At 40.1% G+C, this 21447-nt stretch overlaps 1 protein-coding gene and 1 long non-coding RNA gene across 5 annotated transcripts in view; both read right to left on the bottom strand.

The window, feature by feature from the left end:
• The window catches only part of CHCHD3 (coiled-coil-helix-coiled-coil-helix domain containing 3), a 293301-nt gene that overhangs the window by 96446 nt on the left and 175408 nt on the right, over positions 1–21447 (bottom strand). The window contains exons 5-6 of one of the 2 annotated variants that reach the window (XM_086395587.1): positions 7258–7272; positions 5293–5376 (exon numbers count right to left, since the gene is read on the bottom strand). In XM_086395587.1, the coding sequence (XP_086251713.1) occupies positions 5293–5376; positions 7258–7272 (99 nt within the window). The remainder of the gene's footprint in view (positions 1–5292; positions 5377–7257; positions 7273–21447) is intronic. The other variant, XM_086395588.1, reaches the window with a different exon arrangement.
• Positions 7734–21447, bottom strand: part of LOC147373784 (uncharacterized) — an 84058-nt gene continuing 70344 nt past the window's right edge. For all 3 annotated transcript variants that reach the window (XR_015162076.1, XR_015162075.1, XR_015162077.1), the window contains one exon: positions 7734–21447. This exon is cut by the window's right edge. This is a non-coding gene — a long non-coding RNA (uncharacterized LOC147373784).

Genomic DNA, 21447 nt, shown 5'->3' with positions numbered 1-21447 from the left:
ACGAGTGAAAGTGGCTCAGTCGTGTCCGACTCTTTGCAACCCCATGGACTGTAGCCCGCCAGCCTCTGCTGTCTATGCGGTTCTCCAGGCAAGAAGATGGAGTGGGTTGCCATTCCCTTCTCTAGGGGATCTTCCCAACTCACTGATCAAACCCGGGTCTCCTGCTTTGCAGGTAGATTCTTTACCTTGTGAGCCACCAGAGAAGCCCCATAGGGACTGGCAAAGGTATCTTAAAAACATTTAAGAACATTTTCCTCGAAAGCTGCTCTGTGATTCCTTTCATCAATCACTGATCAGGAATTAATTCTCTCAAGCTTCTTACATCAACCCATGGGAATTGATACTCAAGCTTTTTTTCAGTTAGGGCATACCTACATGAGGTAAGAAAGAGCTTAACAAATATAAGCTGCTGCTGCTGCTGCTGCTAAGTCGCTTCAGCAGTGTCCAACTCTGTGCAACCCCACAGACGGCAGCCCACCAGGCTCCTCCGTCCCTGGGATTCTCCAGGCAAGAACACTGGAGTGGGTTGCCATTTTCTTCTCCAATGCATGAAAGTGAAAAGTGAAAGTGAAGTCGCTCGGTCGTGTCCAACTCCTAGCGACCCCATGGACTGCAGCCTACCAGGTTCCTCCGTCCGTGGGATTTTCCAGGCAAGAGTACTGGAGTGGGGTGCCACTGCCTTCTCCAAATTATAAGCTGTTGCCCCTTAAAGAATATGTATTTTCGGGATTTCCCTGGTGGTCCAATGGCTAGGGCTCTGCATTCGCAATGCTGGAGGCCCAGGGTTCAATGCCTGGTCGGGGCAGTGGATCCCACATGCTGCAATGAAGATCAAAGATCCAGGGTGCCACAGCTAAGGCTCGGTGCAGCCAAAGAAATAAATATTTTTTATAAAAAGAATATTTTCCACTGTGTGCAAGATACTGAAAATCATAAAATTACTTTCGTGGTATTCAACCTCCTGGTGTCTTCTGTCTATTTCTATAATATCTTATTTTTATTTATTACTGCCATTCCTAAAAGTAGCTAAGCTGAATTTTTTCCAGTTGGATTTCACCTTGGAATATTTGAGAGACATTTAGGTGTGCAAAGATGAAGCACTTTCTAAACTTAATGCAGAAGATTGTAAGGAGGATTTTCTTGTGATTACAGTGAAAAAAGTACAATGTCTAACCATTTCTGTTAGAAATTCTGCACACTTTGTGTTAAAAGATGCAAAATGCAGAATCCAGCAGTGGCTAATGTAAGGAAAAATGGTTGTGGTATTACATAAGTTGCAGAATCATTTAACCGACTATGAAGTCCAGATTCTTGTTTAAAAATGTAAGTTTAAAAGTGGATACAAGTACTTATCTTTCTCTGTTTTAACTAGATGAACTGCTGAAACCATCAATGGAATACTAGGTGGTCTTATTAATGAAGAGGGGACATGGTATCTTATACAGTCATTCCCAGGATAACTTCTAAGACCACCATACTATCTGCCTGTCAGCTACATTAGCAGCCACAGTAATTGCATACATTATCACTTTTTAAAAATGTATTTATTTTTTATTGACGGACAATTGCTTTATAGAATTTTGCTGTTTTCTGTCAAATCTCAACATGAATCAGCCATAGATATACATATATCCCCTCCCTTTTGAACCTCCCCCCCATCTCCCTCCCCATCCCACCCCTCTAGGTTGATAAAGAGCCCATTTGAGTTTCCTGAGACATACAGTAAATTTCACATATGGTAATGTAAGTTTCCATGTTACTCTCTCCATACATCTCACCCTCTCCTCCCCTCTCCCATGTCCATAAGTCCATTCTCTGTGTCTGTTTCCCCATTGCTGCCCTGTAAATAAATTCTTCAGTACCATTTTTCTAGATTCTGTATACATGTGTTAGAATATGGTACTTATCTTTCTCTTTCTGACTCACTTCACTCTGTATAAAAGGTTCTAGGTTCATCCACCTCATCAGAACTGACTCAAATGTGTTCCTTTTTATGGCTGAGTGATAGTCCATTGTGTATATGTACCACAACTTCTTTATCCATTCATCTGTCAACAGACATCTAGGTTGCTTCCATGTTCTAGCTACTGTAAATAGTGCTGCAATGAACAATAGGATACATGTGTCTCTTTCAATTTGGTTTCCTCAGAGTATATGCCTATGAGTGGGATTGCTGGGTTATATGGTGGTTTTAATCCTAATTTTTTTAAGGAATCTCCATACCACCTTCCACAGTGCTGCATCAATTTACATTCCTACCAACAGTGCAAGAGCGTTCCCTTTTCTCCACACCCTTTCCAGCATTCACTGTTTGTAGACTTTTTGATGACGGCCATTCTGATTGGTGTGAGGTGATACCTCATTGTAGTTTTGATTTTCATTTCTTTAATAATGAGTGATGTTGAGCATCTTTTCATGTGTTTGTTAACCATCTGTACATTATCACTTTTTGATGACTCATAATCTTATTACTTCAGCCATCCATTTTCATTGACTTGATGCAAATTTCATGATGCAACTATGGCATGATATCTCTAAGAGTTATTTTAATATTTCATTGTGCTTCTTTTACTTTAAAGTGAGAAATTTATGGTCATTTGAGAGTACGAACCCAAGTCTACTGAGCATTTGAAACACAAGCAGTTCTGTAATACAGCTTGGGATGTCTCTAGATTCTACTTTAATACACTCCTTATCAATTAGACATTCCCTTGTGTGAATGGAGCTTTCATATCAGCTGGTTCCCCAGACATCTGAGATAATTTCTGCCTTTCTTCAACTCCGGAGAAGTAATAAGTGTAATTTAACTGTACACCAATTTCACCCTTCTTAGAACCAATAGGCAAAGGTATCAACTCTTCACTGACAAAGAAAGTCAAAGCCATTTTAAAGTTTTTCAAATACTTGCTTCATTGCAAATGTTGCCAGCTTTATCAAAGCCGACATGGATGTGAAGTAAACTTTTTAAGAATGTGAGAGGTATTGCATGCGGTGGAAACTTAGTTGCTAAGTTGTGGTCTGACTCTTTGCAACCTCATGGACTGTAGACTACCAGTCTCCTCTGATCCATGGGATTCTCCACACAAGAATACTGGAGTGGATTGCCTTGTCCTTCTCCAGGGGATCTTTCCAACCCAGGGATCAAACCCATTTCTCTTATGTCTCCTGCACTGACAGCAGGGTTCTTTACCACTAGCACCATCTTTAATTGGCCAAGAGTAAATCCATCCTCTCAGTGCCTCAAACCAATCACTGAATATCTCTAGGAAACTGGTGATTTATGAGAAATGGGCAATATGTAACAGTGATCGATGAGAACTTCAAAACATACCTAGCACGGTAATACTTGAAGGCACAGAAAACTTATCACTGGATCGGGGTGGGGGGGGGGGGCAGGTTCCTGGTTAATCACCTGAAAAACTTTCACTCGTTCATTTGATTCAGATAATATTTACTCATTACATCAGAAACAGTGTTTGGGATAGAAGTAAAAGAAGAGCTACCACTGACTGAATGGCTGGACAGTCTTACAGTTAATTTATGAGAATTATCTCATTTTACAAATTAGCGAGGTAGGTACTACAAAATCCTCAGTTTATAGCTGAGGAAAGCTAAAGTTTACATATAACACTCCAAGATAGGGCTTCCCTCATAGCTCAGTTGGTAAAAAATCTGCCTGCAATGCAGCAGACCTGGGTTCCATTCCTGGGTTGGGAAGATGCCCTGGAGAAGGAAATGGCAACCCACTCCAGTATTCTTGCCTGGAGAATCCCATGGACAGAGGAGCCTGACAGGCTATAGTTCATGGGGTCACAAAGAGTCGGACATGACTCAGTGACTAAAGCACCACCACCACTCCAAGATAGGCAGCAGGTAAATGCCAGTTCAGGGACTTGAATCTAAGCCTCCAGATGTCAGAACCCATGCACTAAATCAGTCCTCTGCAAACCATAGCTCAAGGGTCATTTCTCGTTGGCAAAAATGTGTTTATTGCAATGGTTCCTATTTTGATTAATAAAGATATATTTGAGCCTAGTTATGATTTAAAATTTCACAGTCCAAAACTGCAGTTACTTTTGCATCAACCTAATAAGTCCCTCTTGCTTCAGTTCTTACTGAAGACAGCAACTCACAAGCCATCTAACCTTTCCAAACATGTCAAGCACAACCCTGCTTCAGGGCTTGGTCCTGGCCTGCTTCCCACACCCAGATACCTCTTAGAAAGGTCCTTCCACCCAGCGCCACACCTGCATTCCTAGGCCCTGGGACTCCTCTTTCCACTCCACTGTTTGCATATATTATAATCTGCCATTCAACATGCCGACAGGGTTTTAATGAATTTAAGCTCCACAAGGGCAGCAGTTCAGTTCACTTTCTTCATTAGCTTCTCTCTGGCACTATCAGGGCCTGACATATACAAGACTGACATATACATATGAGAAAATGATCCCTACATTCAAGAAGTACTAAGTTCAATGACACAGAGAGAGGTGAAGACAACATACAAATATTTGTACTAAATAGAGTTTGATAGTCTATTTCTTAGTTTCTACTTTTTTACTAAACATGCTATTCCAAATCAAATTTGGAGGTCTCAATCAAAGCAAAGAGAAAACTAGCTTTGCAACCTCATGGTCTAGGTATGAAATTATCCTAGACAATAAAATATTTCATTGAACAGGGGCACTGATTGGGTCCCCAAATTTCCAATCTTAAGCCCACTGCCTCCTCCTGTTTCAGTCTCAATTTCCTCTAGTCTTTGTCAAATTCTATAGAAACGGAGACCAGAGGTACTTCCTCCTCTCTCCATCCTAACTCTTCTCCTGAGTCCTATTATTCAGCTCCTGTCCACCAGTTTTGAAAAAGACATTCATTTCTTGACCACAAGTGCAGTGAAACTGAGCTTTCACAAAGACAGTTTATCCTTCAAAACATTTCCGCTTCTAAGAACGTGCTCAAGCTTAGTCAATGTTTGGGAGAGCCCGGAATAGCACTCTACTGCTTGACCTAGAGACAGTGCAGCTTCTAAACGTTTAGGGGAAAATATCTCGGGGGAGTTCCTGAGTAGTAAAATGTTATCAACGAGCCAGGAACACAACAACATGCAAAACTACCAAAGTAGAAACGACATTATCTTTGACAATGACCAGCCTGGTTGGCTTCTTTACTTCCTGGCCACTTTTTAACTAGGAAAAGTGGTTACAGTTCTAATGTATTGATTTTTAAATACACCCCTGGGAACACTGCAGATGTGGTTAAGAGAAGAGAATCACTGACAAGAAACAGCCATACCCTCTCCTCCAGTCTAGCCAGCTGCTCTTTGTAGAATGCATCCTGCTTCTTTATCACCCGATCTTTCTCTTCCAGCTGCTTAGCCTAAAAAAAGAAATGAAAAATATACTAAATTAAGAAAGAGCAGTAACAGCAAAGCAAAAGTTAAGTATAAATTGCATTAGAAATACGTATACAAAGATGAAGATTTTTTGCAGGCTAGTAGGTCTCTGCCATAGAAAAAACATTTATAAGATGATGATTGCTGTATTTAAATGTAAAGAATGGGCCTATATTGTAATTTTTTAAACTGTAACAGCTGTGTCCTACTTTGTCCAAATGTTTCTGATAATGTCAGAATACAGCACAGACAGTTTTATTTAACTTCTCTTTCGAAGAGTAATTTCAAGGATTAATATTTTGCTTAATAAAACTTTGATTTTTATCCCAGGCAAAGACACAGTTATTAACCTTACTTGAGCAATAAAAAACGCCTATATAACATTTTGTACATAAACCTTACATACGAGAACCCTTAAAATACCCAGTGAAACCAGCATATAAATAAATGTATCAGTCTACTTCCTTTTTAATGGCATAGTTGTCTTTGGCAAAAAGGGCAAAAACCATTCTAATTCTATATTTGAATAATTTTAAGTAATTAAAAGTAAAATAATAAAAGTAATTTTATAACTCTTAACTAATTTATCTTTTTTATGAAATCAAAAATCAAGCAATAAAATCTTTATCCTTGAAAAAAATAATGCTTTCTTATGGATGTTTTTGAAGCTAAATTAAAAATGTATTTCTTTGAAATCTTGCCATTTGGGACAAAGCGGATGGACTGAGAGGGTATTATGGTAAGTAAAATAAGGCAGACAAGAGAAAGGCAAAGACTGTATGATTTCACTATATGTGAAATCTAAAAATCAAAACAAATGAACAAATATAGCCAAACAGAAACAGAGGCATAGATACAGAGAAGAAACAGGGGGTTGTCAGAGAGGAGGTACCTGGGGGAAGAGAAAAATAAGTGAGAGTGATTAAAAGATACAAACTTTCAGTTACAAAATGAATGATTCACAAATGTGAAAAGTACTGCAGTTGGGGGATGTAGTCTATAAGTCTATAACTATGTCACATCTCTGCATGGTGACAGATGGCAACCAGACGTATTATGATGACCATTTTCCAATATACAGAAATATCAAATCACAATGGTGTACACCAAGAACTAACACAGCGCTGCAGGTCAGTTATACTTCAAAAACAAACAAAGGAAAACACTCAGACAAAGAGAGATCTTATTTGTAGCTATCGGCAGTGAGGGGAAGAGAGAGGGGTAAATACATGAGGGTGGGTCAAAAGACAAAAATTTCCAGTTATAAGATAAATTAACATTAGGAATGTAATGTCCAACATGGTAAGATCATTAATACTGTTCTACCTTATAAAGATCATAAGAGAGTAAATCCTCTGAGTTCCCATCACAAGGGAAAACATATTTTTCTACTTCTTTAATGTTGTATCTATATGAGATGATGGGTATTTACTAAACCTATTGTGGTCATCACTGCAGGAGGTATGTAGGTCAAATCATTGTTATGCTGCACACCTCACACTTACACAGTGCTGTATGTCAATCATATCTCAATAAAACTAGGGGAGGGACAATGAAAAATGCATTTCTTAAACTGCTGTTTCTATTTTTATTATATTTAAATGACCTTTATTTCTGAGAACAAACCTCCCTACATCACCCATGTTAGAAAAGTTTTTAACATACTTTTTGGTCAATGAATGTTGAACACAAGCCCAGCTAGAAATTTTAAGAAATAAGCAAAATACATATTTTGGCATTCCCACTCTTTTGCCATGCAATGCGATCAAGGGTCGCCTGGATCAACCTGTGTAAGGGAGACTGTCACTACACACTTAGGTCAGCTCATGTGCACATTTGTTGTAGGTAACGGTTTTGCTACTTACTTTGACTTCAATATCCTGTGGCATGTAAAAAACAGAGAAATAGTTATTTACCAGGAGAAACACTTTTTCCCCTAATGTCAACCAAGAAATCAGATGGATAGTATTTACCTAAAGTGCAAGCCAAAGGTGACAATGGGGGAAAAAATAAGAGGACTTGCTTAACTTGGCACATATCTGAATATTATTGCACTATTAAATACTGTTTGAATAGAAGATTTCAATGAAAAGTTCATGCTGCTTCAAAGTATAAGTGTAATTTAAAAACCAAATAATGAATTAAATAAAAAATACACACATATGCGAGCACATAATCTACGGCTCCTTGACATAACAGTAAAAACCTCACTAGTCTAACAGGAGTGTAAGAGTAGGAGTAATAATGGAGTAGTAATGGAGTAAGTAACAGAGTAACAATGGAGTAGTAGCAATGGAGAAAGAATTTCTGACAAAATTATGTGTAAACGATACTGGATGCTTGGGGCTGGTGCACTGGGAAGACCCAGAGGGATGGTATGGGGAGGGAGGAGGGTTCAGGATGGGGAACAGGAGGAGGAGGGTTCAGGATGGGGAACAGGTATACAGGGTTCATGTATATCTGTGGCGGATTCATTTTGATATATGGCAAAACCAATATAATATTGTAAAGTTAAAAAATTAAATTAAATTAAATTAAAAAAAACAAAAAAAAGAGAAAAAAAATTGTGTGAAGAAAATATGCAAGACTACATGATCTAGATTCCTTTATCTGTCTAAATTGAACACATATCCCTGCAAATATAAAGGAAATGCAGAAAGATGGATTTATGAGAACCTCCATAAGATAAAAAACATTAAACAAAATGAACAAGCACATGAAAAGAAATACTTACTCCTAACAGTGAAATTAGTATTGCTCACATAAAGAGCACTTAAAAAATAAGCTCTCCATCCCCAAAAAGAGTCAAGAGAAAAACATCCAAGTGACACAGACTAGCAATCTGCACAAAAATGTACATAACACATTTTTAAAAACCCACAAGAAATCAAAAATGAAAATTAAAATAACAAAATTCCATAATTCATCTATCAGATTTAAAAATATAAAATAAAAATAATACTGCCCAAGATACATGAAAAACATGCTCAAGACACTGTTCGTCAGAATATAAATTGGCATAAGCATTTTAAAAATCAGTTTGACAAAATGTAAATAAGTTTGAAAACTGTACATATGCACTGAGATCTAAACACTCTACTTTTAGGACTTAAGTAATTATGGCAATATGCAAAGATATTCACGATAAGATTAATTAGAATTGCAAAGAAACAGAAACAAAAACCGATCTAGCAGTTAAATTAAAATATACTCAAAATATACTAAGTAAAAAAAGAAGAAGACTATAAACAGAAAGGGGAGTATGATCTCTTTTTTTGTAGGGAAGAAGAAATAAAAGACCAGAAGGATATTCAACAAAATGTCAATAGAGGTTATGGCAGGGTGGTAAGCTTATGGAGGGTTTCTAACTATTTTTTTTCCTTACGTTTTCCATATTAAAAATAAACACATTTTGCAGTCAAAAGACAAAGGAGAGAATTTTCTGAGGTGAGGAAACAATTCTCCTTCTTGATTATGGTAGTTAGACAAGTGCATGCATTTGTCAAAACTCAAACAACAGTGTATCACAAAAGAGTGAATTTAACAATATAAAATTTTTAAGTTGATCCAAATAAAGCATATTAAAATTTATGAAAATAATTTTATAAATATATATGTATATCTTTACTAATGTTAATTTGCTTATCAGTTAGCTAATTTCACTTCTAGGCATTTAATTCTAAGAAATACTAAGAAAAGCACACAAAAATTTATATCTAAAAAAACGCTGCCAACGTTATTTAAAGCAACAAAAAAACTGGGAACAAATCCCCAGTCCAGGTTCGATGCATGACAGAGGATGCTCAGGGCTGGTGCACTGGGATGACCCAGAGGGATGGTATGGGGAGGGAGGTGGGAGGGAGGTGCAGGATGGGGAACACGTGTACACCCGTGGCGGATTCATGTTGATGTGTGGCAAAACCAATACAATATTGTAAAGTAATTAGCCTCAAATTAAAATAAATAAATTTATATTATTAAAAAAAAAAAAAAGACTGGGAACAACAGAGGTTTGTGTAAATAAGATATGGTCCAACAACCATACTGTCTCTTTATTATAAAGACTTGAGTCTGGCCATAATGATCAAACATTGAGAGCCATTAAAAAAATACTGCTTTAATAGAATAAGTGATTTCTTTAACTCAAAATATTAAGGGGAGGGGGATGGTCACAAATTACCATGTACACTAAATTCCTAATTTTGGTTAAGAAACGGGGTTCGGGGGCAGAAGGGAAGGACAGGAAAAACTGAGTACCTGATTATATAGACACAGAAAAAGGATAATACTGCTGAGATGTTAACAGCAGATACGATATGCACAGCGGTATAGTTTTCTTACTTAGACTATTCTCTATTTTCCAAAATCTCTGTAACAAAGTTATATTTCTTTAATTAAAAAAACTTTAAACATTATAATGACATACATTTATCTGTGATTATCAGATGGAAATATAACATGGTACAAAAGACAAAAGAGTGAGTGATTAAGTAGCTATACTAACAAACATAAAAATTTAACAACTTGAACAGTTATTTATAGCATGGAAAATTACTTTACCTAGTAAATGCTTAACGTATAAGGACTTGATTATCTCCCCATTCAATGCATGACATTACCAATCACGGTTCTTAAACCATTTACACTAAATAATGTTGCTTTTGTTCACATAGTGCTGCACACTGAGATTTCTTTTTTAAGAAAAAAAAAGTAATAGATATTCTATTATGGCTATTTAGAAAATATTAAGAATTAAGTATCACAAGTATATAGCTTCAGCCTAAAAGAGACTACACTGACCACCAAATTTAATTTTGAAAGGTTGATGACCACCTAAATAAAAGATATGCAGAAACTTCCACATTGTAAGATGCAATCCTTGGAATTTTGTTAAAGAAACACGTCAAAAGGTGAGATATGCAGACTAAAGACGAACCACCTCCAAAGGCCTGAAAACACCCAACCACAGGCTGACATCACAGGTCTTCCCCTTAGACTGTCAACAGAATCAATAGCCTGAGATCTGCTGGGGAGAAGAACAGAGCCAGAAGCACGGCTACACCACCTCAGTGGCACATTGCTTTGAAACAGTTAATGCAAGGCTGGGAGAGAAAGTCACACAGTATGAACCTGGAAACTTAAATAAGCCTGGGATACACTGGCTAAACTAATAGCTGCCGAGGATGAAGAGTCACACGCGACTTAAGAAAAAGCGGTAAACCAACTGCAGGGAATGAAACCTCCACGTAGACCTGTCTGACTGATATGGAATCACGGTAAACGAACAAATGACAACGAAGAGGATTACAACGTTATTCACTGTTACAGGAGAATCGTTTCTTAGGGGGGGGAATGGATATAAAAAGCTTCCCCCCACCTGTTGGGGGCCGGCGTGAGGCACTCCGCCCATGGCAAAGGTCATGAGGAAGGAGGCTCGACATACGCAAAGGCGGGATCGAGCCTCAGGAGTCCCCCTGGAAATTCTCGAGCATCTACCCCCATAACCAGAGCCTGCCTACTTTACTACTTTGTGCTCTCACCTACACCTCTGACTTTACGGGGGGCTGTCCCCCACCACCTCTTTCGGAGAAGGAGTTAACTTAGAGCTCCAGTTAATAAAAACTCCTGGGCGTGACAGGAGCGTTCCAAACTTACAAACTCCTCTGAAGGTTCTCTAGCCTGCCTGACAGGCTTGTCCGGCCACATGTGATTGCTCACAGCCTCCCAACAGTGAGAGGCACGAGATGCTTTAAACCTTCTAAAAACAGGTTCTTTAGAGAAGTTAGAAAACCATTAGTATAAGTATAGTGGGCTGATTAGAAATTGTATTGGTGAAGGGTTTTTCATTTGTTGAGCCAATGTTTGTTGCTGAGTCTCCACATCCCCTGCCTTTATACACATTAATGAATACATAGAAGAAATAAGTATTAACCTTTGATATTAATCACGTTAGACCTTAGGCTAAGTAAATTCTTTTCTTAACTAAAACCCACTACACCCTCACCCTATAGGAATGTAACTTTATTTGGGTGGCGTCTGTTTTAAGAAAAATCACCCTTGGAGAAAAAAGTGTCCTGGTTGACTGACCGCTGTCACAAGGAGAGGGTCATAAATTGTCAGCAGGCCCCCTGGCCAGAAGATGATGTAACACCCCTAAGACCTCTGTATACATTTGTATGAAGCACCTGACTTTGATAAAAGTCAGGACTGCTGACCCCACGTGACTTTTGTATAACACCTCAGTGTATAAAAACAGACCCTAGAAAATAAAGAATTGGGATCAGTTCCTCGAAATACTGGTCTCCCCATGTCTCTCTCTCTCTCAAACTCTGGCTGAATCTCCATCTGGAGTGCGGAACCCGCCATGCTTACTAATTATGCCTGGGCTTCTAAGATCCGACCGGGGAGGCCTCAGTGTCTCCTCGCCTTCGGGAGAACGGAAGGACGTCTGCGGCCTACGTAAGTGGTGCAAGCTTCTTGTCTTGAAGTTTTATTGGTCTCCCACGTAAAGCCTCTTTTCTCCACTGAATTTTCCTACTGAGCTATCCGCATTCTATTACTCTTTACATCTCTAATTAATGTCTAATTGAAGCTATTGTATCCTGATCCTCGCCGAAGCCGTCTCCCCTTCGAATACCCTGGATCAGCCGGGGCTGGACCCCGGCACCCACCGTCTCTGGTTCGCTATTCCTTCTCAAGAAGTAATGTGTACTGATTAGTCTTCAGATTCTGTTAGATTTTGGATAATGTGATTGGGCTTGAAAACATGACAGAAAGTGCCTAAATGGATCATTATGGAAAACTGGAGTGTGCCATATACAAGAGAAGGAAAACAAGGAAATCGAATTTTAAGAAACCCAACACATAAACATTTTGATGTCTGCACTCAGTGCTGGTAGCCAGATTCAAAACGAAGTATACAACACGTACATATTTCCTTAAAGTCTTTCCTCGTTTCAGAAGAGACCTGAAGCTGTTAACAACAAACCATACAGTAAGTTAAGAGAAGTAAAAACTGGGATTCCGCCTGTGACATAAACGTGGTTTCCCATGTACCTTTCCATGTATGTTCCTAGAGAAATCTTCATGCCGACAGATTCTTGGCATGGTAGCTCGGCCCTCTTAGGCCTGGCTGCTCCTGGAAGACTGAGATGAGGAACAGAGCACACAGCACGGGAAATGCAGTGACATCATAATCACTGAGCTCAGAGGAAGTACTGTTACTTCACACATCAAGTACAAGGCATGTAAGGGGAGAGCTGGTGCTATGGGAAAGCTTATATATTTTAAATGACAAAGTTCTTTAAAGGCCAGGGTTCAATTTCAATACCTCAAGGTAGAAAACAAAGCAGGTATCAGCTCAATTTTCCATGGGATGATGTTATGAAAACAGAAATTACTAAAACTGAGAAAAGGCAATAATTCTAAATCAATGTAAACAGGAAAATCTTGTAAGAAATCTGATGCTTTTGAACTGTGGTGTTGGAAGAAGACTCTTGAGAGTCCCTTGGACTACTAGGAGATCCAACCAGTCCATCCTAAAGGAAATCAGTCCTGACTATTCATTGGAAGGACTGAGCTGAAGCTGCAACTCCAATACTTTGGCCACCTGATGAGAAAACTGACTCACTGGAAAAGACCCTGATGCTGGGAAAAACTGAAGGCGGGAGGAGAAGGGGACGACAAAAGTTGAGATGGTTAGATGGCATCACCGACTGGACGGACATGAGTCTGAGTAAACTCCGGGAGTTGGTGATGGCCAGGGAAGGCTGGCGTGCTGCAGTCTATGGGGTTGCAAAGAGTCAGACACGACTGAGTGACTGAACTGAACTGAACAAATCTGAAACACACATATAATGAACTGGGAAAGAGTTAATCTTTCTCAATGATAAGCATAATCTGTGGTAGGCAAAAATCAATCTATACATCTATCAACTCACACAGGCAAGTAAGAACAGGGCAAGGAACTTTCTTCCATGTCAGACCTACATCAAGCATGATACACAGGAAAATAAAACTACATGCTGACACTAAGAGACAAAAAAATGGAAATATCCGAAGCAGCTGAACCATAAACTTATACAGTAATATTACATTTAGAAACTGTAGAACATGATCACTGTGAATATCAATTAGCCGTAACAAAATAATTAAGGTGGCCATGAATTCAATTAGCTGAATACTAGACTTTTGTTACAAATGAGAAACTACATAGGGTTCACTGAACTTTTATCAAGTGGGATTAATAAACAAAGAGTTATACTCAAAGCCCTGGTTTCCAAACCACAGCAGAAGGTGACCTTCAAAATGCTAACTCATGCAAGGGAACGTGAACCATGTCCAACCTAGTATCAACTTGAGTACACCTTTCAGGGACTACTCAGAGGCGTTAAACACAAGCTATGAGCAAAGCCCAGCCTGAAATGTTCTGTTCCCTAACACAGTAAGAGCTGACGCAAGCTGAGTACAGACCAAGGGATGAAAGACAAAGGCCGTTCTTCCAACAGACGTCTTGATCCCAAGTTTGGAAGTCACACTCAATCTCCCAGGATTTTATTAAATCCACTTGTTTCTGTTTGTTTTGTCTTCCCCAAAGGACCCTGGTCTACATGTCATATTGTCAACTTACTATCAACAGCCTACTGAATGTGTCCCCTGCTTTTGGGAGCGTATCTGCCTATTCTCTTGAAAAGAACAAAGGCAAAGATAAATGGTCTTTCAAATTAAAAAGTAAACTAACAATGAAGTGAGGAGGTTGTTAGCTGCATACATTTAGAACAGAAAGCACCCTAGTAGTGCTTTAAATTTTTCCAGTAGTTCTCTCATAACATTTGTGCAGATCATGCTTCTCGACAAAAGCAGTGACATCAAGTGCTAGATGAAATCGCAAACAATTTTACAAGCTTTCTTCTATAGTTTTAGAGAGGGGGGAAAAACATTTTTAAATCACAGATTTACTTCCTCAGCTTTCCAGCGTAAGTCAGAACTTACCAGCACTATGACATACTTGGAAATCCACTTGGTGAGGGGTCAGGAGACCAGGACATCCATTTGAGCTCAGCTAAATCACCAGGTGACCATGTACTGACCCAGTCCAGACCCCTATCAAGTTTCAAAACACCTTCTGAATGTTCTTCCCTCATGTGGTTTTTGCCATGTCATACCCTTGCCGCCTCTCACACTTTTACACCTAATAAAATTTTCCACGTGTCTCTCAGGGCACATATTTTTGACTTTGTCTTGTATTATACATGTTCACTTACCCACTATTCCTATTGTCAACCTCAGACTCTCTAAGACAAGAAAAGAGACTTATTCCTCTATCTTCCACAAGGGAAACTCTCAGGACATGGTAGCCAAGATGAAATTAAGTGCATTGAGGGGAAGAGTTTGTAGAAGGTGAGCAGACACAGCTTCTGGGAAACAAATCTGTCGCAGTGTGTGACGTTACTTCAAAGTACGAGAGCACCCTCAGTGGGATGGTATGTGTGCACATTACTTAGATGAAGCTCTGAACTCGGAGCTGCTGGCGTATCAGTAAACAACGCACAATCCAGAAGCGATCAGCAGGTAGTATTCTTATCAAAAACTCCACAATTTGGAAGCTTAAAACGTTAGATATGGCTGCAACCAGGGCTTCACCTATCCATATCTTGATCAACCATGATGCCTTGCTGGTTATAGTTAGCACAGTGACTGTTGGAAATGAGATTTTATTAGAGAAAATGGCTCATTAACTAGCATGATAAATAGCAGATGTTCTATTGGTAAAATGAAAACTATCAAAAAGATGTAAGGGTTATGAACGTATATAAAGATACTCCTACATCTGTTGTGCGAACAAGTTATGAGAACATGAGTTATGAGAACAAGGCCGGTGGTTCTAACTTTACGAACAGTGCCTCAGGTGTGATCTCTGAACAATGCTGTGTCCAGCCACTGGTTTAGGGCAGAGTCTCACCTTGGATACCACTACCATTTGGGGCCAGATCACCCCTTGCTGCAGACAGCTGTCCTGTGCACTGCAGAATGTTTAGCAGTATATCTGGCCTCTACGACGCCAGGAGCGCCCCCTAGCTCTTTAGCTGCAAAAGACAGAAACGTTCCCAGACAGAGCTCAATGTCCCCAGGAAAGCCAAACGGGCACCAGTTGAGAACCACTGGTTTAAAAAGACTGCTGGTTGTCTGAGGCCAACGGTAAGTAGTCGTTGGGTCACTCAGGTGACCCATCCCTGCAAAGAGCACCTAAAAGAACAGACAACTGGGACTCCGCTGAGTTCTACAGATGAGTTACATGAAGCATTTTGTACCTGCTTGCTAATAAATTTCTATCAAGTAAATGCCTACATGTATGGTAGAACAGGGTTAGAGACCTGATCACAGTGTAATTCGGTTGTAGGGTTGCCTGAAGGGTATAATGTAGAAAAGGAAGGTATATAAAATGGTTAATCATGTCCCAGTTAGAGAAGAAACTGGAAGTTTGAACGCAATCTTTCTGAATTATGTAGGAAAGGCACAAAACAGGTCCTATCTTTTGTATGGCTCCCTGTAACAAGAGAATCGATGTGCATATAACATAAGATTTTGAATCTATGTGACCAATGTTCAGTTCAGACAGAATTGGCAAGCCCTGGTGCTGGAGGTTTAACACTTGTTCTTCCTGGGCAGTGACAATGCCAGACCTGTTAAATATCTTACACACCATTCCTAAGAACAGGCATGTTACGATTTTACAATAGTTTCACGTCACAAAGCAACGTGACATTTCAACATGAAGTCTCAACATGAAAGGCGCTGAAATATATCACCTCATCAGCTCAGTCTCGTATATTCTGTGCTCCTCTCGAAACAGCCATTTAAAAAGAGAGCACACATCAAGATACCCAACACATAAGAAACAGTAAATAAATGTGGCGGCAAAAGGGAAATGAACTGTGAGGGCTTCAGAGTTCTCAGATGTGTAGTTTTTATTTTCTCTAATGACACTGGCTTTGACTATATGACTGTGGTGGACCAAGTGAATGCAAACATGCAAGGTCCGAAAGACCATCTGTAATTAGATTCAGCAGCTGCATAAAAACAAAGTTCCAGAAACCCAAGTTCTACAAAATATATAAGAACTCTACATCAGAGAATTGTTAGTAAGCTCAGAAACTTTAAAGATAAGAATTATATTTCAAAGAGGAAAATGTGGTTTAAAAGGGTCATATTTAATAAAACTACGATATGACTATAAGGACTGAGAGCAGGAAGGAGCTTTTACTATCAAATTCAGCTGCAGAAGAGATTGGTGTTATAAGCCATTGAATATTACCATTACATGTAAAGGCAGAGTGGTTTCTCTCTAGACCACAGCTGATACAGTGGAGGCATTTGGAATTTGTAACCCAAATCCCAATTATATTAAATTGTCTCTACTCTTACTCCATATTGTAGGGAATAATACTTCCATTTCCAGGCACTTAACAAATAATCTTGTTTCACCATAGAGATTAAAATCTCAGAAGCACTCTAACACAGAGCTGCTAGTTAAGCTGTACTATCTGTGCCAAGGTATTTGGTGTCACTGATCTGACAAATAAATTGGACAACAACATGGAGACAATTACTGCACAACTTCTGAATTCCTTTTCTTTGTATTAACTTGTATCTGTTCAGTTTAAATTTGGGTTTAATGGTCACAGGACTGAAACCAATTGGCCAGAGTCAATCTCTCCTCTTGCAATCTACTTCACATCTGGAGCTGGGAAAAAAACATTCAGAGACCATCCAGCTCATTTTATAGGAAGTAAGAGACTCCAAAGTCCCTGGTGTCAGAGGGAATTCTTTGAGGTCAGGGACAAAGTTGGTTCTCAGACCCCTGCCTCTTGACAGCAGTGCACAAACCATCACTATCTAACCTTATCTCATGTTGGTTTGACTTTAAGGGAAGACAACATAAAGATGGCCAGTCAAATGCTGGCAGTCACATTTCAGCACTACTCAATATAAAGAGACTGGTTAACGGAGAATAGCCTGAAAATGCCTTCAAAACCACCTATGTAGCTTATCATAGTTCAGTTCCTCTGGGATGCAGATGCTGAGATAGAATCAGAAGTAGAGGAAATTTATTAGGGGGAAGGATAAAGTGGGGGGGCAGAAGAAGACAGGGAGTCTTCTATGATGCTGTGGGTTTGACACCTGTGTTGGGAGACGAGGAAGGAAGCAACAGCGCAGCTCTGAGAAAACCTTGGCCAGCCAATGCGGAGCCCCAGAGCAGAGACTGCCCATGAGGAATCCTGTGTCAAGCAAAAAGGCCCAGCTCCAGAATCCATGCCATGTACTGTCAGTCAACACTGCGGTGGATCCCAGTGCTGTGGTGGATCCCAGGTTTCTGCTAACTGAACTCTGACAGCAGGCTCCCCCTTAAAGAAAGAGCTGACAGGTACACCCCCCAGGGCAGCCACGTCACCTGATTCGCCATTTAACCAAAAATAGAGGAGGACAAACAAGGAACTCTGAGCAGGTCTTGAACTTTGGCTTCCAGTTCAAATAGAAAGTAAACCAGCAAGCAAAAATGAGGTTCTATCTGTTGCAATTCACTTTAGAAAGGCTTCACTTGTGTAGGCCAGGCAGAATAAATCCAAATAGACTTGTGGAATACAATTCGATCCAGAAATTCTGTATGGTAGGAAAAGCTACAAAACAGTCTTCAGACAATTCAAGTTCCAATTCCAGAATGGCTGCTCTCTCATGATCATGGGCAGGTTAACCTTTGAGGGTTTCCTTGTAAATTTAAGGGGATGGGCTAAACATTTGCATTTCATGCATTACATTTACCACAACATTTCTTCCATTATTCATTTTGAATCTACTCTAGAGCGAGGTCAGAGGAAATTCCACAAATGCGGATGTTCTACTGCCAAGTGGCCAGGAGGCTACAAGCACACAGGCGACACCATTTGGAGATGACCATGTGGACATGACACCGGATGCCAGGGGCAGACCCTGCACGGCAGCAGCGCAGCTCCCTCTCTGCCTGCCTTGGCACCGCTGGTGGGTTTGCAGCTACTGGTGAAGCATCAGGGACTTCACTGGCTCTCTGTCACTCAGCAATACTCGCTGTGCTGCTTCTTGAACCTACCACCACCTGGCCGATTCAAAAAGGTAAGATCCAGGGTGCAATGGGCCACTTTCTAAAATAAGTTCAATACATTGTTGCTAACCAAATCACGCCCGCTCTCCTCTTCTGCCAACAAAAGACTAAAGTTCAAGCAACTGGGCATCCTCATCTCATTCACCGTGCTTTGAGGAGGACGGTACAGTGCAACTGCATCACATGCACACTTAGCTTATGCAACTCCAACTCCTCAGGCTAAAGAGCAGAAAGAGGAAAGTTTAACTCGTGTGTAGGATTCCACCTGTTTCAGAAGCCCAGGCCAGCTCTACACTCGGCTTGTCTCATGCCCCGCACACCCCAACTCTTCCCAGAGAATGAAATGCTAGCGGTTCTAGAGTGTTTACAGTCACAAAATCCTTAACTGAAAGCCAACACTTCATCTAGTGCTCAAAGAAACCTACTAACTCAGTAACGGAAGAAAGACAGCAATGCCGGACTCCCAAGAGTAAATCTGAACAAAGGGATCTTGGCTTCACACGTGGATTTTTTTTTTTTTTTTAGCTTTATTAAGGTATAACTGGCAAATAAAATTCACATGCTGGTGTTAAAACTAAATTCTTAAGCAAGATGCAATTCTACTGTACACCAAGAAACAATGAAACTGTAAAAGTATTAAAAGGATAAAAATTATATTTTAAAATGGCCTCAGCAGTGGCCACTGGTAATGAAAGTATGAAGGAGTACCTGGCCCTCTAAGACATCCCATTTTCCCCCAAAGCTAAGGAGGGAATTCAAAAAAATCTTCAGCCTCTATATGAAGTCAGCAGATGAATGGATAAAGAAGATGTGGTATATACACAGAGTGGACTATTTCTCAGCCTTCAAAAAAGAATGAAATCATGCTATTTGCAGCATCATGGATGGATCTAGAGATTAACATACTACGTGAAGTCAGTCAGAGAAAGACAAATACCGCATGATATCACTTATACAAGGACTCTAAACGGAGGAAAAAAAAAAAGAAGAAGACATAGATTAACTTATTGCCAAAACAGAAAGAGACTCACAGACACATATAACAAAGTCATGAATACCAAATAGGAAAGCAGGGTGGGAGGAGGGATAAATTAGGAGGCTGAGATTAAAACATACACACTACTATGTATAGACAGATAATCAACAAGGAGCTACTGTATAGCTGCCGTTGCTGCTAAGTCACTTCAGTCGTGTCCGACTCTGTGCAACCCCAGAGATGGAAGCCCATCAGGCTCCCCTGTCCCTGGGCTTCTCTAGGCAAGAACACTGGAGTGGGTTGCCATTTCCTTCTCCAATGCGTGAAAGTGAAAAGTGAAAGTGAAGTCGCTCAGTCGTGTCCAACTCTTAGCGACCCCATGGACTGCAGCCTACCAGGCTCCTCCATCCATGGGATTTTCCAGGCAAGAGTACTGGAGTGGGGTGCCACTGCCTTCTCCACTGTAGAGCACATGGAACTATAGTCAATATTGTGCAATAACTTGTAAAGGAAAAGAATCTGAAAAAAAAAAAATGTATATACCATTGAATCACTGTGCTGTACACCTGACACTTACGTGATACTGTAAATCAACTATCAGTTGAGTTCAGTTCAGTTGCTCAGTCGTGTCCAATTCTTTGTGACCCCATGAATCACAGGACACCAGGCCTCCCTGTCCATCACCAATTCCCGGAGTTCACTCAAACTCATGTCCATCGAATCGGTGATGCCATCCAGCCATCTCATCCTCTGTCGTCCCCTTCTCCTCCTGCCCCCAATCCCTCCCAGCATCAGGGTCTTTTCCAGTGAGTCAACTCTTCGCATGAGGTGGCCAAAGTATTGGAGTTTCAGCTTTAGCATCAGTCCTTCCAATGAACACCCAGGACTGATCTCCTTTAGGATGGACTGGTTGGATCTCCTTGCAGTCCAAGGGACTCTCGAGAGTCTTCTCCAACACCACAGTTCAAAAGCATCAATTCTTCAGTACTCAGCCTTCTTCACAGTCCAACTCTCACATCCATTCATGACCACAGGAAAAACCATAGCCTTGACTAGACGGACCTTTGTTGGCAAAGTAATGTCTCTGCTTTTGAATATGCTATCTAGGTTGGTCATAACTTTCCTTCCAAGGAGTAAGCATCTTTTAATTTCATGGTTGCAATCATCATCTGCAGACTTCAGTATAAATAAACGCACACGTACATGCATAAAATCTTCAGCCTCTCTATGAAGTCTCCAGTTCAACTGACCAAGGAAAAGAGGTTAAGAGATGAGATCACAGGAATAACTAGTGATAAAATCAAGCTTGAACAAAGCAAAGGGAATGAAGTCCTAGAGGGGAATGGAAAGAAGAGAATGAACCCAAAGCATAAATCATCCAGCTGAAAGGCAAAAGAGGAGACAGGAGAGAATGTAAATAAGCCACTTCAGTTACTGGAGCTGGTGCAGAAGGATGAAGAAACAGCCAGTACTGGCCATCACACGGGCCATGCCGAACCGACTTCTGACTCATAAATTGAGCCAAGCTAGCTGAGACTTAGCTTTGTTCTCATCCGTACTAGTACACTGGTATAGAAGGACCATATAAAACAGAGAACTCTGAATCAAAATTCCAGAATTCCTTGGTGCACTGGTGAGCGTGTTTCATCAGAGACTTGCTAACAAGAAACTGAAAAACAGACATAACCAAAATGTCAACTTACAATTTTTAACATCCTATATCACTTTTAAAGAAGTAAAACTACACAATCACACTAGGAAAGCCTCATGACACAACAATGAAATCACATTACAAAGAGTCACTACACCCACTTTGCTTATTTGCTTACTTATTCATTTATTTTTATAGTTAAGGAAACAGTTGCAGACAGGAGTTTCCCTGAAATTTACAACCGGAAGAGTTGTGTCATGAAAACAATTTCTGACCCTTCCCACTAAAGCTCA

Source organism: Bos grunniens, chromosome 4, assembly GCF_055505025.1.
Source record: "Bos grunniens cultivar Pamir isolate PY7600 chromosome 4, Bosgru_T2T1.0, whole genome shotgun sequence".
Classification (NCBI taxonomy): Eukaryota; Metazoa; Chordata; class Mammalia; order Artiodactyla; family Bovidae; genus Bos; species Bos grunniens.
The sequence above is the reverse complement of the archived record's forward strand: the minus strand, read 5'-3'. Positions and strand labels throughout refer to the sequence as shown.